Source organism: Bos indicus x Bos taurus, chromosome 21 (assembly GCF_003369695.1).
Source record: "Bos indicus x Bos taurus breed Angus x Brahman F1 hybrid chromosome 21, Bos_hybrid_MaternalHap_v2.0, whole genome shotgun sequence".
NCBI lineage: Eukaryota > Metazoa > Chordata > Mammalia > Artiodactyla > Bovidae > Bos > Bos indicus x Bos taurus.
This window is the reverse complement of record NC_040096.1, coordinates 49,175,511-49,202,230: the sequence shown is the minus strand read 5'-3', so window position 1 is coordinate 49,202,230 and position 26,720 is coordinate 49,175,511. Positions and strand designations below refer to the sequence as shown.

Below are 26,720 nucleotides of genomic sequence, written 5' to 3'. Positions count from 1 at the left end.
AGATGAATAAAAATAAACTGAAAACGGTTTCTTAACCTGAATGCTGGCTTACAGGTGTGCTCAAATTTTGAAACAATCATCAGGTTATATGCATAAAAATACTTGCACTTTATATGCTCTGTATCCAGATAAGAAGGTTTTTTTAACTGTTGACTTTAAAATAAAGATTCCCAGAGACCTGCAAAAATAATGCAGAAAGTTCCTGCATACCCTTTACCCAGTTTCCCCAAATGTTTACATTTTTCATAACTATAGTTCAATGTAATAACAGCAAACTAACATTATTACTAACTAACATGTATAGTTCTTGCCATGGATAGATTTTATCATGAATAGATTTATGAAACCACCACCACACTCAAGATACAGAACTATTCCATTACCAAAAGGATCTCTCTCAGGCTTCCCTTTAATCACATCCACTCTCCTCCCTCTACCATCCCTAACTCAAGGCATCCACTAATCTGTTTTCTAGTTCTATAATTTTGTCATTTCAAGGATGTTATATACATGAAATCATATATTATCTGACTTTCTGAGATATTTTTCTCAGTCAATATTATGGCTTTATGTTAGTCACTCAGTTGTGTCTGTCTCTTTGAGACCCCATGGACTGTAGCCCGCCAGGCTCCTCTGTTCATGGAGCTCTCCAGGCAAGAATACTGGAGTGGGTAGCCATTCCCTTCTATAGAGGAGCTTCCCATGCCAGGGATCCAACCTGGCTCTCCTGCGTTGCATGAAGATTCTTAACCATCTGAGATCTATTCAAATTGTTGCATGTATCAATAATTCAATCTAGTTTGATTCCACCATAGAGAACACAGGATACGATTTCAATTCTTTTAGGTTTGTTAAACATTGTTTCATGACCCAGGATATGATCTATCTTGAGAAATGTTTCCTTGGGGCTTGAAAAGCAGGTCTGTTCCAATGACAATTTATCTGATCCAAAGCATTCCTCAGTATATCTCTTTAAGAAGACTTTTTAGTGGTTGCTCTAGGTATTACATAACTTACCACTGTTTACTGCTGTCAATATTTACCAGTTTGTTTAAAAGGTAGCTTGACCTAGAACAGGAAGTCCCTCAATTAAGTTTTTAAAATGAAAAAGGTGTGTTCACAATTGGATTTAGAAAAGAATGCTGTAAATAATCTTTGGTTTTACTAACATTGTATATTATATTATTTGGTCTATCAACTAGATTGAACATTATCTTGAACATCTCAACATCAACCATTAATACTGAACTAAATGTTCTCTTACTCAGATAAACAGGTTACACAGATCACTCAGTTCATCTCTCTCATTGTATAAAAGGACTGAGGTCCAAAGAGATAAAACAAATTTCAAAAAATCACATAAAAAGATTAAAGAGTGAAGATTAGAAATCAAATTTCTTAATTGCCAATCCAAATACTTTTTTACCTGCAGAATTCTGGACAGAGGCTACAGTGCATGGGGTTGTTTAGTTGCTCAATCATGTCCAACTCTTTGTGATCCTGTGGACTGTAGCCTGCCAGGCCCCTTGGACCACGGGATTTCCCAAGCAAGAATGCTCAAGTGGGTTGCCACTTCCTTCTCCAGGGGATCTTCCCGACCCAAGGATCAAATCCATGTATCCTGTATTGGCAGGCAGATTCTTTACCGCTAAGCCACCAGGAAAGCCCCAAATGTACCAGATGGGCTTAACAGCAGAATGAAAGTAACACTGGAAAGATCCAGTATACTTGAAGAACGATCAACAGAAATTATTCAACCAAAAAAAGAAAGGAAAAAAATTTGGCAATAAAATGAGGAGACAGAGATCTATAGGACAACATCAAAAGGTCTGAAAAATTATAAGTTTCAGGCAATTGGTAACATGTCAAGTATGTTCCAATTTTATAAATAATGGTCACTATTGTTTGAGTTCCAGCCTCAGCTCCTCACCTAGCTAACTGTTCTAACTAAGACTGTCAGGGAAAATCCCTCTTCTGGGACTTAGTTCCCTTCTCTATTTAGTAAGGGCACTGGATAAATTAGTGGTTTTTAAATTTAGCTATTCCTCAGAACCTCCTAGAGAGGTTTTTTTGGGAAATACAGATCTTACCTGCAGAGATCATGTTCAGAAGGTGTAATGACAACATCGTAAAGCAACTATAATTCAATGAAATTTACAGAAAAACAAGGGCGGGGGAAAGCGGTGAAACCCAGGTATTTGCATTTTTTTAAGTCCCCTAGATTATTTCTGATGATAAGCCAAGTTTGAGCATCACTACCCTAGATAATACTTGGGGGGAGAGGCAGAGCATGTGACAGGGGCTCCTGGTACTGACAGCTTGTAAATTCTCAAAAGGACCATTCTTTACAAAAATATGAGATTTCCCTGGTGGTTCAGTGGTTAAGAATCCACCTTGCAATTCAGGGGACACGAGTTTGATCCCTGATCAGGGAACCAAGATCCCACATGCCTTGGAGCAACTGAGCCCATGCACCACAACTAGAGAGTCCGTGAGCCACAAAGAAAGATCCCGCTAAGACCTAATGCTCCCAAAGAAAAAATTTTAAATATATATATATGTGTGTGTGTGTGTGTGTGTATATATATACACACACACACACACAGAAATACAATATACACCAAAAGCTTGAAATCAAACTCCTTAAGAAAGGGGCTGTAAATTATTCATCTTTATTTTTATCACATCTAAAGTTTAAAATGAATGCTACTCAAGAAAAAAATCCTTGAAAGGAGGATTTCTATGCCACTTATTAACAGATTCTTAAGTCTGAAAGTCACAGCATATATATTTCTAAATATAAAAACAGTAAGAAAACTATTCAGCTTTCTTAGAATTATTTGGGTATTCATTCATTCAACAAATGTTTACTGGGCAAATACTACAGGCTTGGCATGGTTCTAGGTTCTGGAGATACAGCAGTGAACTAAAGTGATACAAATCTCTGTTTTTATGAAGCTGATACTCTAATGATATCAAACAGAAGAAAGTAACCTCAAACCAAAGAAATTACCACTTCATACGATATACACACACTAACAAAGCAAAGGCTAACTCTTGGAATTAAAGGTTTTTTTAACCACAATATTCTTCCTTCTCCAACTCCTCAGGAAGCAATCTGAACTAGTATATTTTTTAAAATGTAACTAATTTATGCAAAGCAGGCATAGCTCACTCTACATAACAGTGTCTGTCCCTGAAACACTGTGCATAAATAAAAGTTTAGCAAACTGAATAATTTTAATAACATTCCTTGGGCAAATAGAGGCTATAAGGGAATAACAGTTATTGCCTTACTTCAGAATATTCTACTGTGAGTCTTCCGGTAAATATATTTATCTTGACAATTAATGTAAGATATATTGTTCAAGGGTAAAAAGACAATTAGAAGAAGGTGAATAGTATAACTGCATAGAAGTGATGAAGGAATGGGTATACCTATGTTTATGAAAACATATCAAAAAAGAACTCCCTAAAAGATATAAAACTACATTCTGGGAGGGCATGCTTAAGATGACAAGGGGGATTTTTTTCACTTTCCTAATTATACATTTCTCCATTGTTCGAATTTTCTAACATAAACATGCATCACTTCTATGAGCAACAAAAACTATAAAGACACTGCATGGTGGGGGTGGAGGGAAGACAGTTTTCTATAATGTGAATAATTATCCCTAATTATTCTCTTTGGAAATTTGTGTTACTACTGTTTTCTAATATGTATCATGGTTCTTAAGACAGGGCACACGTGTACTTCTCTAATCTTTCATTCCTGTATGGTGCACATACTGGCTGCCTTTCAAATATACACACTAACTATACTCATTCCATACCTGATGGAGGAATCATCATCCTACGATCTTGTTCCCAGGGAGGTGAAAGGGAACCAGTGTCAGACGATGCTCTGTGAGGATCAGTTAACCTATCAGAATTTGATTCTCCTCTTTCATTGGTAATCGGATGGTCCAGAGGATTCCCTGGGCCTCTTGAGCCTAATTAAAGAAGAAAGGTACAACTGTTTTATCTAAAAAAGTATTATAAGATCTCTCATCAAATAAAATCCAGGCCTTTTTTTGAAAGGCAGAACAATCAGATTCCAACCAAGTTTTCCTAAGACACATTAGACTATAACTCTATCCCTACCAAAGCCATTTCTAAAACAAAAGGAAATATTTTGTCATATACATAAATACTTGCCTATAAAACTCATTCTTAAATGTTATTACTATCATTATTTACATATAAAGTCAGTGGTTAAACTGGAAATTATAAATACTAAGTCTGAAAAATAAAAGTAGAAAGTAAATAGCAAAGTAAAGGATTTCTATATCAGATGTAATAATTATGAGATTTTTGTTAATTAAACTAATATGCCAATAGTCAAAGGGTATGAGGCCTTTAAAACAGTCATCTTAGAGGCTATATACCTATTTTAATAATTCTGCAACTACTTAACGTATCTTTTAGAAATGTACTCATATTAACTTAAGAGCCACTCAAGAAATTGCATCTTACTGTTGTAGTAAGTAGAGGCATGACTCTTCATGACTTCTGCCTCAGAAATGATTTTAACCAGTCTGATTACAAAATTTATATATGTCACATAAATTTGGCTTTAAGTGGCTTCTAGCAATTTTTAAATATCAAGTTCACCTCCAAAGAGAGCTCACAACTCTGAAAGCAAGTCTAAAATAAAGAGTTTCAAAAGCAGCAGCACTGTTGAAATAAACACTCTGAACAAGGTAAACTCATTTGGATAAGAAAATCTGACACGCTGACATTTATAAAGAAAGGGAATCATTCCAAAGTTCCCTTCCTATGACCACAGAAAGAATGGTTCCTCAACTAATAACCCATATTCAATTAAAGTGAAAAACACAAATATAAAAAGTTTTAATATTAAATAACAAAATTAATTAATTAATATTTTATCTGCCATTGAAGGGGGAATGAGGTCTCCTCAAAACTATATTGCCCAGAAAACAAAAACTTATTTAACTTTTCAAAGAACTTTAAAAAAAAATTATTTTAATAGAAATCATTCTAAAATGCTCCCCACATTTCAGTACTTCCTCTAAGAGATAAAAGTAATATGACCTTTTCATGGTAACTTGTACCAATCAGTATAAGCATTCTTTTTTTTTTTAATTTTAGTAATTTTTAAAATTGTTCTATCTACTCTTGTTGGCAGGAAGCCAACTGACTTTTATGTCAGAAGGTCAACTTTTCCTCATTCCTTCTAGTTTGTTCATCCTTCTAATCAGTTCATCAGAAGGAAAGAAAGGTTGGGAAAGCAGAAAATTAAATCGGTGAAAAATGTGCAAGAGTCAACTAGGCTGCAGTTGTCTAGAGTGAAAAACGGATCTTTAAAAGAGACATTCAAAGCCTTTCTCCTGACTGCTTACTTCCAGAAGAAAAAGTACAGGCCAAGTGACTATTAGGTGAAAGACTGCCAACATGAATAGGCTAAAGGTCAAGGTTTTTCATTCAGTCCACAAGTTACATACAATTTACTCTAAAAAGACATTATTTTCCTTACTCTCAACCTTACTCAAACATGTATCTCATCCAAACTTTCAAAAAAAAAAAAAGATAAGAGGAAGGAAAAGAAAGGTCATTCTTCTTTTGTGGGTCATAGAAACGTTCAGTTCAAAGCAACTCTTTTAAGACCGGCTGATAACTTACCTAAAACTTCTGTAGCTTTTCTAACAAACAGTAAAACACCCTTGCAAATGATCTAATCACATTGTATCTTGAAAGTTATTTAAAAAGAAAGGAAAGTAATTTAAATAGGAGAGGAGAAATCAAAGGTAATTTTTTACTGTTATTTCAAATATTCAATTAACTACAAGCAATCCTTGACTTATGTCATTCAACTTCTAGTGATTCACATTGGCAATTTAGCTAGTTTATATCCTTACTTATAGGGCCATTGTTTTTCAGACTGTTGGCTGCAACCCATTGTGGTGTATGAAGTTAATCTTAAGTAGTATTCTTTCTTAATGAAATGGAATAGAACTGAATAGAAGTTATCAGAAAGCATCAAAGATAGTAAGGGTAGTATTCATGTGACTGGCTTTGAGAACACTTATGTTCATGCGTAATATGACATGATATAAACACAAATCCAGGGCTAAAAACCCAAAGCTCTTGATTTTGGAAAAAATATGTTTCAATTTTGCCACAACGCAAGGGAAAGTTTTAAAGTAACTTGACAAACAAAATATAGTTGAGACCAAAAGAGGAAAACTCCAGATCAAAAGAGGTATACAGGTAACATCAGTGCTGACGAGGTCACTGCAGAAAGATCAATAGCTAATGCTTGTGCTTGAATGGCTCTGGAAATTCTCAAAAACACATAAGGGGGTAACAAAGCACACAATCTTGGGTCAGTTTCTCAAAGTATTAACAAATGAGTTAGGGCTCTTTTAAGGTTCCCAACAAAACTATGCCTACAGGAGAGCACTTCTGAATTCCTTGTTTCTTAAAAAAAAAAAAAAAAATAGCTCTTTCACTTTCTGATTTTCTACAATAAAAAGATCATGATAATAAAGTAAAAAAAAGATTTTTTTTTAAGTCTGTATTCCAATAATGCTTAATTAAAATACAATTTTATGCTAGGTTATACTGTTACTGTATTTCATACATACTTTTATAAAGTTATATATTATGTAGCAAAAGATACAGTTTTTAAAAAGATTTTAAAAGATGATATATCAAGTCCCTGACCAAAATGTAATCCATTAGAAATAGGTTTCTAAGGGAAAAATATATTCAAATTAGATGTCACAGAGTTCCTTTTCCAAACAAAAATTAACCTAGAGTAAGTGCAAGGAATGCCTGTATTTTTCAAAGGTCTACTTTAAAGATCATTTTAAAGATAAGTTGAGATGAAAATATAAAGTAAGGAAGAAATCTAGAGTAATAAAGATGTTTAAACAATATACCTCTTCCTCCTCCCCCTGGAAGCAAAGGTGAGAGTCTGAGTGGACCCTCCAACAAAGTTGGAGGGGAGAGAAAAGCTCTCATTTCAGGTGAAGGTCGACCCAATGGTGAGGGACCATATGGGGAATGCTCTGGAATAATTAAAACAGCATATTTAAATTCATAGTTTCAATTAACTACACTATAGATTAGAATCCTATCTCAGCAATTACCATCGGGTCATTCTATTGCCAATTTAAATTTAATCTCTGTCCTACATACTAAACGTGCCTTGGGTTTAGCTAATATGGGATAGAGCTATATATAGAACCATGTGTTTAAGTCTATCTACCAAATAGACACTTCAGTCAATAAAAACATTACTCTTTTGGTAACTAATACACTTGAATGATCATACACTAATAAGTAAAGGACACCATACTTTAGTTATAAGAGCATTTGAGAGGCATGAAGTTTGTTTGGTTTTGTTTTGTTGTGAATGGCAGTATGCTTCCAGATATTTCAGCTGGTGAGGGTCGTACCAATAGAAGGGCTCTGTTTAAATCAGGGCCAGATAGGGCATGTATTGGGCTGTGAATTACCCAAGTAAAGTTCAGATTTTCAAAAGCTGAAAAGAAAAAACACAAAATACTCTGAAGCATCAGAAATTACTTCTGATTTATCACCAGTGAAAACTCGGTTTTACACATCAAATAAACCACTTTATCTATTAACCATATGACCAAAAGTCTGATCATTTTACAAACTTCACCATTCTCAAATAATGGTTATACTTCCAAAGATCAAAAATCAACATTATCAAAAAACAAACAAACTTCAATGCCACCCAAAAGAATACTTTTCAAAACATGCTAAACTTTATTATGTAGCTTATATAATATTCAAATGTAGTTACAACAAAAGATCAAAGCATTATTTACCCTGAGACATTTTTGCATTAGATTCAGATAAAAATTCTTTCTGTATAACTCCCTCAACTCCAGATTTTGTTCCTATTTGAAATTCATAACAATCTGCTATTTCTTAACGTAGAAATACTTAATGAAACTGGACTCTCAAAGTGATTTTTATAACTTTTCAACAGTTATTAAAAGAGGAGTCTACCTACACAAGATAGGTTTGTTTTTACTACCCTAGAAGCTTAATTCCAATTCAACCAAAATTATTTTGAAAAATGTAATAAACTATTTGGAATAGTATGAGATCATAAAGATGCTAACTCACTAATGAATGGACAGAAATATTAAATACATCTTCCAAATAACTGGTTCTTTTGGGGGTAATTAAAGCAATCAAAACTCAGATAATATAGTTTTCCCACATTTTTAATGAATTTTACATCATTTAAAATCAGCTATTTTAATTCTTATTTTTAAGATTCAAGCAAATTCCAAAGAATGGTTAATATATAAACAGTCACAATGCCATTCCATTTAAGCAAGCTTTACCCATTCACTCTACAAAAAAACAATGAGTACCTTACTATGTACCAAGCACTTTGCTTCCCAAGGAGCTCAAGGTACTAAACATACATCATCCTACAAAATGCCACTGAGAAAGCCATTATTCACATTATTGCTAGAGAACAAAACTCAGAAACTTGGGAGACCACAAGAAAACTCAGATTAGAACCCTAACTACAAAATCTAAAAAATTCATAAGGAGTAGTGTTAATTCACAGTAATATAAACGGTATGTACAAAATATAATAAAATAAGTATTTTTTTAATGAGGGGTTAAAAAAAAAAAAACTACCTCTGCCAAATGCTGTATTTGGAACATCAAGTGCATAAGGATCTTTTTCTAAAAGTTCAATTTTAAACTCTGTTTCGGTTAATCTGCAAATAAAGAACAAACATTGCTAAGTTACTTAACTAAGAGAGTAAGTAAATCACTCACATTTCAAGAAAAATGCCACTATTATAAACTACTTTTTATTATCTCAATATCTACATAATAGAAACAGGTCCTGTAAAATTATTCTGACTGAAATACCTTTATATATCCTCCACTATTTATTTTAGGGTAACAGGTTCCTTTTGCCTCATGATAGTGGTTTTGTTGAGGTTTGAAATTGTTTTGATCTTTTTCAAAACTAGGCTACAAAGAATATCATATCACAGAATCCAACTTTTAGAAAGATCTTGAAGGGCCCTCCAAGGTCAATGAGTTCAAACCTATTATTTTACAACTAAGGAAAGTGAAGTTAGGAGTTCAAATGATTTATGCAAAATGAAAGTACCAGGGTTAAAACTCAGGGCTCCCAGCTCTGAGTCATATAAGCTTTCCATTGTAGTGTTACCCATACGATTTCAATCATAACATAAAATTGGAATCTGATTAATTCATCCTATTTTATCCCTTTCCAAACTTTTTATCTGAAAAATATGACATTTTAAAAGAATCTTATTTCTAGTTCTATACCATTAGATCTGAAATAAAACATTTAATCATATGGCTTTAATTTCTGAGTAGAAAAGACAAGAGACTAAAACTAACACTGGATAATGTTAATAGTACATTCTGTCAAGAAATTATAACACTATGGGAAGACTTTTACAGTCTTAACAGAAAACCATTTACTCTTCCCTTCAATTGAACATTGTACTCTTTTATCCCTTCATTTTGTTATCGTAAAGCAATGCCATCCAATATAATAAGACCACGGAAAAAGAAATAATAAACATTCTATCCATTTATTCATTAAAGATGTTAATACTCTGCGAATTACCATGTCAAAGAGATTTATCCTTTCTATCTCCATCTCTTATAATCTCCTTCTACCCACCCTGGTTTAAACAAAAATTTTTTAAGTTATACTTTTTACAAAAAAATCTATGAAGTTTCTTTCTGTTACAGTAACCTCTAAGACAAGTGTTTCAAACAAAAAATCTAGTAAACTCTAACAGAACTAAGGTATACTTTATTACTAGATATGTTGGGTCACTGAAAGTTTGTTTATCCTTATAAAAATATTAACTACTTAATAAAATAACAACTAAGAATAAAAGTCATAAGCAAAGTTTTTAAAGTATTCCTACTAAGATACTTACTTTTGTCTGTTGTGAGCATTTTCCTTCCTTAGATCATTGAGGTTTCTTTCAGCAGTCCGAGCTGCCAACTTAAGAAAAATAATATAAGCATACATAAATATCTTAATAATTGCATACAAATATACAAAAATTGCATACAATCACTTAAGTATGTAAGTATGCATTTCAGTAAACTCAACGTAAAAAAAACTTAATTTAGAAAAATATATCAAAAAGGAATGAGTTTCATACAACCAGATGAGCCTAAGGCTGGAGTTTAATCATGTACTTGCCAAGAAATGCTTTCAGCTAGATGCAAAGTCAAGGATTAGAATTACTTGGTGTTGTAAATATCCAAATAACATGACAAGAGCAATGGAAGAGGACCCAAGCTTAGGAATGGAGACTCAGAATTATTATTATGCGTTGGAAGCATTGGCAGTAGAACAAAGTAACTATCTCTGGAAAGAAAGCACTGTAATTCTGTGAAACCACAAAGGTCTAAAAATGCTGGTAAAGGCTGTTTTTTTTAATGGCTGAATATAATCAAAGCATGCTGCATGTTTATTAAGTACACAGCACTGTAGAGATACATTCCTTAGTCTTTTACATTTACTTAGAGACACTTTCATTTAATAAAAATCAGACTACCGATACATATGTTACAAGAAAAAAAAAGCTTATACCAAGAATATGCAGTAAACCCAAACAGCTGTGGGTAAAATTAAGCCTGCATAGAATACTACATCAGATCAGATCAGTCGCTCAGTCGTGTCCAACTCTTTGCGACCCCATGAATTGCAGCACGCCAGGCCTCCCTGTCTATACTACATGTTTCCCTGTTATTCTGTGGACTCTCCAGAGCAGAAGCAGCAGAGTGTGGAACATCACACCTGCCAGATTAATGCAGTTCACTAGAGCAAATGTGACAGTCACCAAAAGGTGACTCAGTCTATAATTTTGAACTGTACCTGAGAATTGACTTTAACTGGGCAAATATTCACCAAAAGTATAGCTTAACCACATGTTAGCACTCAGTACCAAAAAGATTTCAGGTGTAAATCTTTTTCCAAGTTACATAATCAATTTTGGTACTAACAAAAAAGAACACCACTGTAACAATTTTTGTTAACAAAATAACAATTCATTTAACTTTTAATGATGCAGAGCTAAAATCATTTCTAAATGTTTGCTAATATGTAACATATTTACTCTTAAACATATGGCACAAAAATGTGTAGTTAAGTCAAAAGTAAATTCTACTCTGATTATAGTATAGTATATATTAAAGATATACCTGCAACAAAGAAATATAAAAACAGACTGATGATAATGATTCACACTTGAAAAATTTACACCCAGAAGTTAGCAAAAACTGTAATTTTAGTAAATAACCAACCACATTGTATTCTAAAACATTTATATTCAGATATTGAACACTTATAATATGCAAAAAAGATTCTATTAGGAACAGGTGTTAAGAAGGAAAGAAAAACAGTCCCTATAAGCTTAAATCTGTGGTAAGAACAAATACAAATAACCACAGCACTTGCCACAGGATACAAAAAAAAAAAAAAGTACTATGACAATTTAAAGGAAAATTAAATCTAACAGGATGGAGCAAAGAAATGCTCAACAGAAAAAGTAACATCTAAAATTAAGAAATTATTTATTATAGTAAAATAGTGGAAACAAACTAAAAGTGTATAAAATGAAAAACTTCATAAAAAATATCTATGATATATTAAGAAAGGTTATAAAACATTAATATATGATCTTATTTTTTTAAACATATATATGTGCTTTATGTCTCAATGTATCTATAAAAGCATGGAATAAATTAAAGTACTACTGCTGATTACTTCTTTGTACTTTTCTACATGGTATAAATTTTTGTTCAATGAGTATATATTATTTTTATAAAATATCTTTTTAGTTTGAGACATGAAGGGCATATTTTCTGCATGTTTTAATTTAAGGTCAATGTCATTATTTACTAAACAAGAATTTCAATGTATTGAAAAGAAAAAGTATAAGGCTTGGAGTCTAAAAAACAAATCTATAAGACTTAGAATCTAAAAGGTCAATGTTTCAATCTCCAATCTTAACTCTCTAATCATGTGACCTAGGGCTGTTTCCTCATCAGGAAGACCTGAATTACAGTTATTGTGTGGACTGAATGAGTAATATATGTAAAATGCCTTAGAGTACAGTGCCTAAAATATATGCAGTACTAATAAACATCAGTTCCTCTCCATCTTTAAAAAATAATTTTCATCTGAGCATTTAGAAAGGGATGAAGAAGACTAAATTCATTTCCAAGACCAGTGTATTATTTCAATAACAAATCTTCACTTGAACCCTCATTACAGAAGCATATAAAAGCTCAAAATTGGCAAGGATCCTGATATTCAACTTATTTAATTTCTTACTCTAAGCTGAAATCTCCATTCCAAGAAACATCCATGCCTAAAAATAAAAATATCTTCCAAGCTTCAGTTCAACAGTGATAATTTAACAGTTAACATTTACTGAATGCCTACTGTATGTCAGGTACTTGGCTATCAGAATTATCTTATTTAATGTCATCACAATAACTGTGAAATAGATACTAATATCTCTGTCTTTAGGTAAGGAATGGGTGGTAGGTGATAGAACCAGGATATCAACCAAAACAAGCTGACTCCAGACCCCATATTCACCTACTGTGCAAATCACTTCCCCTTGAAGACTTTGAGGGGCAAGTCTTTCAAAAGCCAGCTGTTAATGATAGTTCTTCATGTTAGAGAGACCATCCTGATCATTACTCAAAATCTATATAGTTATCACTTCCTCATACAGTTCCTCCACAGCACTGACATGTCCTTTCTCATGATGGTCTTTTTTGTACTGTGTAACAAGTAATTAAAAATCAGAGAATCAGATACCTGAATTATATTAATATAATTTTTAGAACTAGGACGGGCTTTAGATTATTATTTCAGCTAGTCCCACTGTTTTACAGATGAGTAAACAAGCCCACAGAATTTTAAAAATTTGTCCACAAGTAATTAGCTGGCAATCCACTGCTTGAAACAAGTCCATGAACGTTGCCTCACCTCCCCCAGAGTATAAGCCCCAAAGAGTAAAGCTTCTTGCAAGAAGTAAAACACTAAAAGCAGAGAAGGAAAAATCAGATTTGTGAAGAACTGTATCAAAACAAAGTATTTAGTTCATAAGGGATATAATTCCACTACTGGTGAAATTAAAAGAAACTGATTTCTTTATACACTACCTTTTTTTCTCAGTTGTAAAAGTATACCTTTACACTGCTCATCTAAATTAGGAAAAAGAACAATTTGACAAAAAAGCCTAAGAAAATTTAATACTTACCCAATTATCATGTGCTTTTTTCTCATGAGAAATAATCTGAAAAAGAAAAGTCATTAAAATACTACTACTAACTGTTTTTTCTGTAAAAAACATTCATAGCTACCACTATGATTTAATACAAAACTCATAAACTCAAAAATAACTCAATCATCTCTAAAAAGTCAGCAAGTATTATTTTAAAGCAAATTTTCATATACATATGATCTACTCTATTATACTTCTAAAACAAAAACAAGTAAAGACAATTCAAATTTTTGTCTAGTACATTTCTGTTTTACACAATAATCAATTACAATAGGAGATACCAATTAAGAGACAACCAGCTAGACTGGTTTTATATATATATATATATATATAGGCTCCTAATGCTGCTATATGTTTATTTATTTACACAACTCAAATTCCCAAATCAGCAGTAGTTCACATAGCAACTTTAAACAATGTCTCTTGTCCCAGAATCTTTGCTCCCTAGAAATGTTCTGCCATCACATGCAAAACCTCAAGAGACCAACTACACTCCTGCATCAAAACAGATGTGAATTCAAACAAATCACCACTGTTTGAAGTTACACACACACACACATACCTGTCCTTGATAAGAATGAATAGTTCTCTCCAACTCTTCTTCTAGATCTTTGGCTCGCTTTCTACAAAGAACAAACAATCATTCTACTCTTAACATAAACTAAGAAATGACAGAACACACTATCTCTACTGAAAATATTAATTAATTTAACACCTAGACTGCTTTGTTTCATGTCACGCTAGAATTCCACATGTTCATCACCTTTGTGGTGCTGGTTTAGTTGCAAGGTTCTAAAGCATATTTTTTTCCTGATATAATTAGGTAAGCTTTAGGAATACTACTACTTGAGTTTACCTAAGATTTAGATGGAATATTGGCTCATTTTCATTTTTAAGAAGCATATTGGGAGATGTATTCAGATGTCTGTAGTCTTAATAGAACTCTAGGAAATTAAAGACCTGGGAGAAAGGAAATGCTATTACCTTTATACAACTAAAAAGACTTAAAGTTCATAAGACTATAAAAAGACTTTTTAAGACTAAAAACTTTTTTTGGATAAAATTCAAGCTTGCTCTTCCTAATGTAAAATGAAGTATCACAACTATTTGGAGTACTGCTGAATCTCGTCACTTATTTTCTCTAAGTTTTTATTATTTCTATTATTTTAGGATCGATTATTTCAGTAAGGATTGAGCTAAGGTAAAAACTAAATTTATGGTTTTATAAACACTTCTTCATAACTTTAATTAAGGCTTATTCTTCTTTTTGCAGCATACTTCTCAAATTGATTAATATTATATACATTCTTCCCCATGTGAACCAAAGAGGAAACACCTTAAAATTAGTCACATTCATAAAGTTCTTAACTTTAACATAATATAGGATTGCCCATATTCAAATCCAACTAATCTAAGAGATTTTGAATTACATAGAGTAAAAGAAAAACTTTTTTCCTTTTTATATTTTCTGTATAATCGCATAAGAGCAAGACATCTAAATGAAAAATAATAAAATTATGGGGGATTTTTTTTTGAGTGCTCTGTTATTTTTTCTCTGCTTTGGGGCTTTTGTATGGATACCCTTCCTACCTCAAAAAGAAAGGGGTGAAATATATTCATACCTATAGGTCTCCAGCTCTTCAGCTGCATGGTTGATCTTTTCATCAGCTTTGGAAAGTTTCTCCTCTTTCTCTAACCGGTAATTTTCCTCCATTGTCAATTTCCTTAAAACAAAAAGGGTTTTATTTCTGTTATTGTATGTCATAAAATAATCAACGGTATACTTTTAATTATATCACAACTGGTGATTTATTCTACTGTTTCCCATAAAGCAACCTGCAAATATCAATAAAAACATCACATGTAAGAAAAAAACAAATGTACCTGAGTGTGGAATTTAATATTGTAGACTCAAATTGTAAAGCACCTTATCCAATAAAGTACTACTAATACAGAAGCTTTAAGAGTTCATCATTATCATTTATATTTTTATCATTAAAGAAAAAATGTTTCAAAATCAAGTAACTTTCTTAAAAAAATAAATTGATGAAATGCAACCCAATCATAAATTAAGAACTTTGAATAATAACATGCTGCTGCTAAGTCACTTCAGTCGTGTCCAACTCTTTGCGACCCCAGAGACGGCAGCCCATCAGGCTCCTCCGTCCCTGGGATTCTCCAGGCAAGAACACTGGAGTGGGTTGCCATTTCCTTCTCCAATGCGTGAAAGTCAAAAGTGAAAGTGAAGTCGCTCAATCGTGTCCGACTCTTAGCGACCCCATGGACTGTAGCCCACCAGGCTCCTCCATCCATGGGATTTTCCAGGCAAGAATACTGGAGTGGGGTGCCAGTGAAAGTCGCTCAGTTATGTCCGACTCTGTGACCCTATGGACTATACAGTCCGTGGAATTCTCTAGGCCAAAATACTGGAGTGGGTAGCCTTTCCCTTCTCCAAGGGATCTTCCCAACCCAGGGATCAAACCCAAGTCTCCCACATTGCAGGTGGATTCTTTACCAGCTGAGCCACAAGTGCCTTCTCCACAAGGGAAGCCTAAATCATCACATAAGCTGAATGCAAAACATTTTTAAGCTATTTTATTTGCCACTCAATGGAGTGACAAACATAATTTATTACCTGTGAAGTATCATTTCATTTTCTTGATATAGTTCAGTCATTACTTTAAGTTTCTGCTGAAGTTTTTGAGTTTCATTTTCGAACTGTGTATTTTCTGACTGTAAAGATGCTTGTTCAGTCTGGAGATTTTTAATACACTCTACAGAAAAATGTTTTAAATCACAATTAAGGGAGCAAGTATTTTGAGCTACACATTAATATTTTATAAAAATAAAAATTACAAAAACTAATTATTAATAAACTAAATTCTTTCCAACAGAAAATCAATATTTTGTTCGCCTAATACCTTTTAACATGTTAAAGAGCTATATAAATTATTATAATTTTTTTATTATTTAAAGATTTCCTAAAAAAAATTCTAAAACCTTCAGTACTCTTTAATTGTAGCATCTAATTTTCAGTCTAGGAGACAAAAGTCACTAAAATTCTCAAAGTTTGGTGATGAGGATTTTGAAGGCAAATACTTTAGCTTAATATTTTCTGTGAACCTCTCCCACATGATTAATAATGCATCTTTTTTTCCCTAGTAAAAAGTTTACCCATTAATACTTCTACCCAGCCTCTTTTTAAGCCAAAATTTTTATACATGTTAAAAATCAAGCCAGAAATTTGGATCTTCTGATAATGAATGCCCCAAAGTCCTGCTGGCTTACACCAGATAAAGACTGGAAAGGAAAATACCAATTTAGCTTTGTTTCAACCTAAAAGAATCACCAATGAAAATTAAAATAAACAATTCTAATTAATTATGATTATAAAATAATTAGTGGATGCACTAATTAGATAAATTATTTCTCTTTCAACATAACATAATTCAACTCCTCTAACACTAAGGTGACATCTCCCCCAAAAATGTGTATGAATCATGACCATACCACAAATCTTGAAACAAGGCAAAACTCACTCTGCCTAAACAGGACAATTCCAAAATCATACTAACAATCATTAGAATTTTATTGATTTATGTAATATTATATAATTATTCTAAAACATCTACTAATTAAATACACACACCAAAAAGATAGTTTAATACCTTAACATTAAATGATTAAATGTACAGGAAATTGTCCACTTCTGTCTTTCCAAGAAATTTTTAAATCTAGATCAGTAAAGTTTGTTGACCTTTGGCCTTAAGCCATTGCCATGTCATCTTAACAATTCTTAACAAGCCATTGTTAAGTCACTTAACTGACATGTTGGATATTACTTCTTTTAAAATTGGATCATCTCTATTTAGAAAAAAAATTAAACCAACACTTAAACCTTCATTATATTTTTTCACTTCTACATTAACTATTTTGTTTCAAATCCTCTGTATCTTAAAATACCACTGCAAATGATTACCAAAAACAGCAGGTCAGAGGAGAAACAATTCAGAAGAAAACCTTTCTGTTCTGAATAGAAGATCAATTATAGAAATTTATCTTTCATGACTCCCTAAAATAAGAAAGATTTGCAAGAAGGGACACAAAGTCTCCAAATACTAGTTTTAGAAAAATAGTAATTTGCCAAGATACCATATGAAGTGATGGGGTAACTGGTGAGCAAATCTGTTACTATCCTAGCACTTTCTACAGTTCCTCACTGAAAGCCTGTTAATGTACTAAAATAGGGCTTGCTTGAAAGTAGGCTCCATATCTTTTCCTCTTGTAAATCTCCCATGGCTTTTAGTACTATACATTAGCAAAACTTTAATATTAATGTTTTTCAAAATTCAAAAATAATCCAACTACATGTGAATAGGGCAACAATAATTTTTTAAATAATCTGTATCTTTGGTGGTTCAACCTTTTCAAAAAATGTGTTATTATAAACACAGTTTACTTATTTTAGAAATTTTTGAAAATATAGATAAGTAAAAAGAAAACAGAAATCTGTCCATGATCCCATATTCAAAGAGAAACATGGCTGACATTTGAGAATGTCCTTCCATCATTTTTTTTGCTAACAGTTATGCTGAATTTTTTTTTTTTTTTTTTTTACAAAATGGAATGTTACTTACATCAACTTTTAAAATTTTGGAACATAATAGTATTTGTTCACTTTAGGAAAAAAAACGCTATCAGCAAAATTAAAAAAAAATCTTTTCAATGAAAAACAAATCAGTTCTACAGGTCTAACATCATTCCCATATATGTTAATATACTATGCAAGGACATTAGAGGAAAAAACTGTACCATAAAAAGATCTATGAAATATAGAAGTACCACTATTAAAAATCAAATTTGCAATTAACAAAGATATTTTTAATTAAGTTTTAATTTGCTACTTTTAAACAACTAAAACCATACCAAATATTTGACACTGAAATTAAAAGTACAGCTTTACATAGTTTTTTTTAAAATAATGCCATTAATTTTATATAAATATGGAGGAAACGATATGGCTTTACCAACAATGAAAACTCAGACTAACTTTTCACAAATAACAAACAAAAGTAAAAGTAAAAAAATTCAAATTGTATCTCCCCATAATTGATTCAATTAATGTTCTATTCTCTATAAGGAGACGTATTTATTTAGAAAAACTTTGTAAGTCTATAGATTATCTACCTGTAAGCTCTTCTTTTGTTTTATCAACTTCAGATAATTGAGTGTAAATTTGGTTTCTTTCTCCTTCTAGGGTTTTTAAAGAAGCTCTTAACTTCAAAGAATGGGAGAAGGAGAAGAAAAAAAGCAACATTAAACAATTATACCAAAACAAACAAAAATCTCAATATACCATCCTAATCCTTTGAAGCTCTTTTACACTCCGATGAAATTACTGCCCAGACTACACAAGCCAACAATGGAGTTTCTATCTTAGAAAGTTAGCAAAGTCATCAACACATGTAAATCTCAAAACAGGCATAAAGAAGTCAGTGATTAATGTTTGAACAGCAGCTGTTTGCTTTCAGCACATAAATTTTGATCAAAGCAACCTTCACACTACATTACTGAAACTTCACATTGATCAATAAAGATCAGGATACCACTACCAGGATGAAAGAGAACAGGGATAAACCACAAGAAAATGAATCTAGTACCTACTTCTCAAGATAAGATATGGGGCAGCAGAATATTAGAAAACACTGAGACCCGAGAGTGAAGAACATTCAAAGAGGAAAGTATGGGAAAATATGTAGTAAACATTAATACAGTCCTTATCCAAAGAAATGAGTGCACACCTTGAAAATGTTTATTACAATAAATTCTAAAAACTAACAATATGAATTTCTAGTTACCATAAAAAAAATTAAAAAGCAACTGAAGAAAATTCTGATCACTTCTAAAACTTCTATCACTTATATGGTAACTATAAAATGGACATTTAAAAGAGTTACTAGGATATATGGATTTAATCCATGCTTTATTTGTTTCTCTATATTCTTATGTAGTAATGCAAACCTTAGCAGCATGAATCAGTTTCTTCAAAGCTCCTTTTGGTTGATTATCTATAATGAAAAACAAAACCATAACAACTTGATAAAACAGTACAATGCCACAACAGACAGCCAAATGATTCTATTAGTTCACTTAACTAGAGCTTTATAATCCCTTGCTACAATAGAGAATTTAACGTAAGGCACAACGGTCTCAGACCTGCTCCCAGGAAGCTAAACAAAAAAAGCAATGGAATTACCATAGTATCACGTAACACGGTTCTTCACCACTAACTCCAAAAACAGAGTTAAAATAAGCATGTGGTAGTCACCTAAATCTAGCCCCCAGTTTCAATTATTCTTAGAATCCCTCATCAGACAAAATATGAGCAGAATTATATTCCAAATTAAAATAACATTAAATGTGAGTTTTCTCATTAGAAAAATAATTATTTCTTACAAGATAAAGCAGAAGTAAAAAAGTACAAACAGAACTATATGTCTTTACTTTGAAGTGTACTTTTCTTCCAAGACATTAATGTTATCATCAAAGAAAATCTTTTAAAAAATCACACCTTCTCCTTCACACATTTTTTACTGATATAGAAAATGGAGGGAGAGAAAAGAGAAAGGTTACAAAAGTCAGAGAAACTATCATTGGGGGAAACTCAATGAAGATACCTGAAACCTCTTTGTACTATTCTTACGATTTTCTGTGAGTCTATGTATCAAAACAAGATGTTCTTTTTTAAAGTCAAAAGAACTGATCTGAAAATACACTAAGTGGCTATAGGGAACCTAACTTTTGCTGAGTTTTCATACTGCAACCAGCAATGGCAATAGACTTTGGGATGGTCAAAATTAAAGTACTGTCAAGATATGAACCATCTAAAAAAATGCACCCTAAGGCATTCATTTATATAACACTCAATTTTCCAACTACTCACCCACCCATTTATCAGCTTACAGTACAGGGGAAAACAGGCATGGAAAGAATTATGATGCAATATGAAGACTGCTGTGGTCGTGGTGGTCTAGTCGCTATTTCATATTCGACTTGTGCGACCCCTTGGACTGTAGCCGGCCAGGCTCCTCTGTCCATGGGATTTCCCAGGCAAGAATACTGGAGTGGGTTGCCATTTCCTTCTCCAGGGGATCTTCCTGACCCAGGGATCAAACATGCATCTCCTGCATTGCAGGTGGTCCCCACATTGCAGGCGGATTCTTTACCACTGAGCCACCAGGGAAGCCAAAGACTGCTATAATGTACAACACATAAAAAGAACAGAGATGAGGAAGGCTGAAAGTCTATCTGAGGCGCTGAAGAAAGATTTACTGAAATGGAGCTAGCCTAGCTGAAACAGCTGAAGCTGATAGTGAGAGAGGAAAAGAATATTACACAAGTGTATAAGGAGTCTTATAATAGCACATGGGGAACTAAAAGGACATACAAGAGCCAGCCATCATTTTCAGTAAGAGATGATGTTATGACTTAATACCTAGGTGCGCATCATTTTCTGAATCACTCTTCATTTCCCATTCCAAGTTATCATCGTCTGCAATTTCTTCACCAAGTACAGCAGTCCAGTCTTTCATCTTTCGTAAGCGCTCTGTCAGAGACTTGACGTTTACCAAAGGGGGCAAAAAAAGAGGGTAATGCCTTATGCTGGCTTTACAACCTCTGAATGCATAACTGTAGTCTAAAAATCAACCCACATGGACAAAAAGTACATGAGCTCTCACTCTCTACCCAGCATAAAATATGTAAATACCCTCAAAAACTAACATTTATTTACTATTAAGGTCTACAAGTTAAAAAATAACAACTGGTTACTCTTAATCAAATATGAAAAGTGAAAACTGAAAATGGCAGTCGCTCAGTCAGGCCCGACTCTTCGTGACCCCATGGACTGCAATTCCCCAGGCAACAATACTGGAGCAGGTAGCCATTCGTTTCTCTAGCGATCTTCCAACTCAGGCACGGAACCCAGGTCTCCTGCGTTGCAGGTGGATTCCTTACCGTCTGGGCTACGAAGGAAGCCCAAATCAAATAAACAGAATACATAGTAATGGCCCATTTTTACACGACTACACAGTAACAAAACATTTCTTACATGGTATCTCTCATTTGCCACAATAAGAGTAGTCACTAACATGAGAAGAAATTTTGTGTGAAGTTAAACAAATCCCCAAGTGATATATGAAAAAAGCGATTTCACAGATTCAATTTATTCAAGTAAACAACTAGCTGAGGAGATCAGCTGACACAACTGACAAAAAGAAAAAGAAATTGTAAAAGAGAATCTGAGTCGGAACATTAGAGGTTTTGCTACAGTACTTTTTGAATTTTCTTAAAGAGGCTCCCCTGTCCATGGCATTCTCTAGGCAAGAATCCTGGAATGGGTTGCCATGCCTGCTCCAGGGAACTGTCCCAACCCAGGGATCGAGCCTAGGTCTCCTGCACTGGCAGGTGGATTCTTTACTGTTGAGACACTGAGGAAGCCCCAGAAACATCCTTAGCAGTGAAGTAAGCAGTGTAAATGTACAGCTTTCAAGGTGACATCATCCACTTCACTGTGCAGGTTACAGAATGTTAGTTGTACATCTTATTAGTTAATATTAGTTAACATAATAAACAGATACTTGAGTATCTGTTTGCTGCTTAAAAACATAAGACTTAAAAGTGTAGGCAGGAAAAACTGGTAGAAGGGAGAGATAAGAAGTAGGAAAAACATCAATAAATCTTAACAGTAATACCAATTATCTTATTCCTAATGGAGTTAAAGTACAATTAGATTTACTTAACATATTCATCTCTGTGAAAGTACATATACCAGTTAATCTAGGCATTAAAGATATTCATATTTATATTCAATGCATATAACTTCATTTGTCCAATTTATAAAATTCTTTCCAATTCTTCTCATTAACAAAAAAAGATGGCAATCTTAAGATAAAAGCCAAAATCCAAAATCCTTTGTCTTTCTTCATTAAATATCTAGGCTAAAATAGAAGAGAGAAGAAAAAAGGACACAGAGAATATATGTGTGTGTGTGTGTGTGTGTGTATACATACATACTACAAATCTGCAAGTTTTCAAAGAACATTTTGCAACATGAATAAAAACACAGTACAACTAGTAATGTTTGCCAAAATGTACATCTCCTCAAAATAAAAGCTGCTAAAGCAAAATTTCTTGTATTTCACAATTAGTATAAAGTTCTAGCTTAACTCAGTCATTAAACTAGCCGGGCTGTTTACCTTAATCTGATTTTCTTTATCACACAGAACTTGTTCGACATGTACTTTGGAGTCTTCAAATGTTATTCTCTGTTTATTAAGCTCATTCACTTGTTCTCTCCATTCTTCAGCTTCTTGTAAAAGCTAAAATTTAAACCCCAAAGAGAAAGAAAAGCAACTCTTATTATCTCATCATATTTATGTGCAGGTACACTTATTCATGGGCTTTTCTTGTGGCTCAGCTGGTAAAGAATCCACCTGCAAAGTGGGAGACCTGGGTTCCATCCCTGGGTTGGGAAGATCCCCTGGAGAAGGGAAAGGCTACCCACTCCAGTATTCTGGCCTGGAGAATTCCATGGACTGTATAGTCCATGGGGTCACAAAGGGTCGGACACAACTAAGCGACTTTCACTTTTCACTTTCACACTTATGTATGTAAGGTGTATCATTAAAAGAACCTCACAAAAGGAAGAAGTAACTCATTACTGTATCAAACTCAGGTGTGGATGCACTTATTTATATTACCTAGGTGCACGACTAATAAATAGGCTTCCCTGGTGGCTCAGTGGTAAAGAATCTGCCTGCCAGTGAAGGAGACCTGGGTTTGATCCCTGGGTTGGGAAGATCCCTTGGTGACAGAAATGGCAACCCACTCCAGTATTCTTGCCTGGGAAATCCCATGGACAGAAGAGCCTAGTGGGCTACAGTCCATGGAGTTGCAAAGAGTCCAACACAACTTAGCAACTGAGCACACATGCACCACTAATAAATATTATACAACACAGTGTGTTGCTAAGAAGGGCGAGAAAAAATGAGGTGACGGGGAAGAAGGAGTGTAATGAAGAAAGAAGGGAAGGGAGGAAGGGCTCCTTTTTTCAAAGAACTTTTAAAACATGGGTTTTAAAGTAAAATAACAGACTAACATTCTTCAACTACTTACATGATAAATTTATATCAAATTAAAAGCTTTCTGAGACAAACACACTTGTTAGATTTGACCATTTCTTGCCATTCTTTATATCCCATATAACATGCCATACCTCATTTATATTAAAGTTTATTTTTTAATCATGTGTCGTTTTGTGGCTAACTAACCTTCAGAAATACCCTTAATCTAGAATAGATCAAATTCTGCATAAACAATCTTTTACTGTATAGACTTTTACAGAGGAGAACTTTCTCAACATAAATAAAAGGTAAAGACTGTCATAAAAGATAAACTTAACTATATAATGCTTATTTTAAAGTTGTGCAAATCAAAAAATAACAGAAATAAAATTTAAAATTTAAAAACAAGCAAGTAACTAGAAAGAAATCTTTATATATATCACAGGGTTAATAACTGTAATATGCAAAAAGCTTTTAGAAGTCAATAAGAAAAAAAGGTCCCCTCCCCCAAAAATACAATCAGCAAGTGATTTACAAAAGAATCAGCCCATATATATATATATATATACATATATATATGGAAAAAAGGCCAATTTTATTTAAATTTAAAACTCTATTCTATTAAATAGTAATTACTGGGTTTCCCTGCAAAATTAAGGTTTCATCAGCATATTCCCTAGCACACAAAAAACTAGTCCTTCTCCATGTATGTTAGTAAAGTAAGATAATTTTGACAGATTAAAAATAAATAAGAATTTAAGAATAAAACTTGGATTTGGTGACTGGCTGATCTTTAGTGAGTTACTAAGGAGACTGCATACATAGCGAGCAGTCTTATAAGGTTAAAGAAGGAATGTGTTAGAACATGGAGTCAGTGCATACAGAATAGTTTATTTCAAAAACTCTGATGACCAAAAGGAGTTAGAGTAAAGCAGCTCTAAAGAGTAAGACAATCTAGATGAAATATTTTCAATGTACAGAAGGTCACTTTTGACTATATTGATAACACAGCAAAATTAACACAGGATGTATTGATACCAGCCACTTTCACCTGAAATCTACTAAGATGACAGTAAAAAGGTTTAAGGGGGAAAAAAAGCATAAACCCACAAGGAAAGAGACAAAATGTGATGAAGAAAAAGATAGTTCCAAAAGTGGAAAGTGATGGAAGCATGGTAAAAGACCAGACAATTGAAATCTAAGGCAGAAGATGGTAGAGTCTAAAAGTAGTGTTGACTTGATACAAACCAGGAAGGCTCATGATTTGGAGGTACAAGTACTAGTTTGTAAGTGGAATGAAAAGAGAAGGACTACTCAAAAGTCTGTATGAAAACTAGTTAGAGAAAAGCCCATGTTCTCCCCACACATACATATACAAACACTCTAATTCTCAGTCCAACCCTCTCTCCCTCTGTCTTTTACATGCACAAACACATGCATGTGCACACACGCTTACACACACATACACACACATCTGGCAAAAGCCTGGAAGGTTATTCTCTAGCTAGAATCTGAAATCTGGGACACCTGACCCAGGTAAAGGTGTGAGTAATAAGCTGTAAACATAAAAGCATTAAGCAAAAACTGACTTACTGAATAGTGAGATACCAGCCCTCCTTACCTCAATGTTCACAAACAACCCTATACCTACCAAACAGGAACTGTGGAGGATTCATCCCTGTGGAAAATGGTATTTGAAAACCAAGAACTGGGGACCCTCCAATGAAATACCCTAGCCAGATTACTGTGTAGAAAGGCCCGTAAGAAACACACACACGGCTTCCAACTAGATTTGGAGAGCCCTGCTATTAAATAGACACCCATGAATCACCAAACATCTGAAAAAAGAAACTCTTAGACAAAAGACATAGACTAAAACAGAACACAAAGGAACTTGAAGGAAACAAGGCAACTCAGGAAAAAAAAAAATCAAAAAAGAGTAGGGAAGAAAAACATGACATCCTCAGCAAAGTAAGACACTGCATCCATGAAATCAGTAAAAAGCATAAGCAAAACAACAAACAATTCTCACAAGCAAAAAATATCAGAGAAGAAGTGAACAAAAGTTTCATAGTCATAAAGAAACCAAAAAAGACATTTTCAAATAATTTCATACATCATACAAAATACACCCCAAAATGAATAAAATAATTCAAGTAAATTTCCCAGAACTGAATCAAGAGCAAGAGTTTCCAGACAGAGTGTAACCAACAAATATATGGAAAAAGACCCACACTAAGCCATGTCATTGTGAAATTTCAGAGAACTGGAAATAATGAACGATACTAAAATTTTCCACAGGGGAAAAGAATAGGTAACAAAAAATGTTCAGTAATCCAAACAGCATGTGACTTCTCACAAGTAAGTCTGGAAAATGAAGACAATAGAGTAATAATGTCAAAATTTCAAGAGAAAAAAAAAAAAAAATGCAACCCAGAAGATATCCAACCGAGAAGAAGACATTCTAAGTCATGAAACTTCTTAAACAGTTTCCTCCTATGCTTTTTCTCAGGAAGATAATCAAGGGAATTTACCACATAAAGCACACACATGACATGGGAAATAGAAGATCCAACACAGAAAAAAAAACAAGTCAAAGGATAGGGGTGAAGTGAAATCTCAGAACGGCAGAAATATAACAGACCTGGAGAACAAGTTCCTACTGAACTAGGAGGACGGAAGACCCCAGAAAGTACTGCTTCAAGGAAAAAATAAAATTAGATTAACCAAAGCCTTTGCACACATCAACAAAATATTTACATAATCTCTAAAAGAGACATTTATGATTGAAATACAGATAAATTACAGATACGTCTAAAAGAAACAAGACAATTATTAACTCTATGGCAAATAAAAAGTTGAGTGAAACAAAATACGTAATCAGAGCACATCATGTGACTCAGCTGTGAACAATCTTTAGAAAATTATAAATAATGTTATCATTAAAAAAATTTCCCACTGAAAAATTCTAACCGTATTGGGAGAATAGTTTGAGAGGAAATATGTTTGGGTATGTGGCAGTGTCTACATATGTGAGGAGGAAGAAGATCAAAGTTAAATCCTTACTATATCTGCCACCATAGCCGCTTCTGTCTTTAGGCCCCTAGCTGCAATAGCTCTCATGGTATTCTCTGCTCTCCTACAATCTGGCTTTGAAGATTTGTGCTAAATGCTATTTGCTATTATTATCAAAATGGTGAGTGTCCAGGCTTACTTTCACTCC

General features: G+C 33.4%; 1 protein-coding gene across 14 annotated transcripts in view; it reads right to left on the bottom strand.

Moving 5' to 3' along the window:
* Positions 1-26,720, bottom strand: part of MIA2 (MIA SH3 domain ER export factor 2) — a 97,176-nt gene that overhangs the window by 13,910 nt on the left and 56,546 nt on the right. For 9 of the 14 annotated variants that reach the window (XM_027521216.1, XM_027521215.1, XM_027521223.1 and 6 more), the window contains 12 exons: positions 22,631-22,753; positions 20,869-20,989; positions 19,395-19,441; positions 18,561-18,651; positions 16,009-16,147; positions 14,996-15,097; positions 13,936-13,996; positions 13,350-13,385; positions 9,999-10,066; positions 8,701-8,783; positions 6,948-7,076; positions 3,834-3,992 (listed from right to left, as the gene is read on the bottom strand). In XM_027521216.1, coding sequence (XP_027377017.1) covers positions 3,834-3,992; positions 6,948-7,076; positions 8,701-8,783; positions 9,999-10,066; positions 13,350-13,385; positions 13,936-13,996; positions 14,996-15,097; positions 16,009-16,147; positions 18,561-18,651; positions 19,395-19,441; positions 20,869-20,989; positions 22,631-22,753 — 1,159 coding nt within the window. Of the gene's footprint in view, positions 1-3,833; positions 3,993-6,947; positions 7,077-8,700; positions 8,784-9,998; positions 10,067-13,349; positions 13,386-13,935; positions 13,997-14,995; positions 15,098-16,008; positions 16,148-18,560; positions 18,652-19,394; positions 19,442-20,868; positions 20,990-22,630; positions 22,754-26,720 lie in introns of those variants that run through there. The other 5 variants (XM_027521217.1, XM_027521218.1, XM_027521226.1 and 2 more) reach the window with 2 other exon arrangements.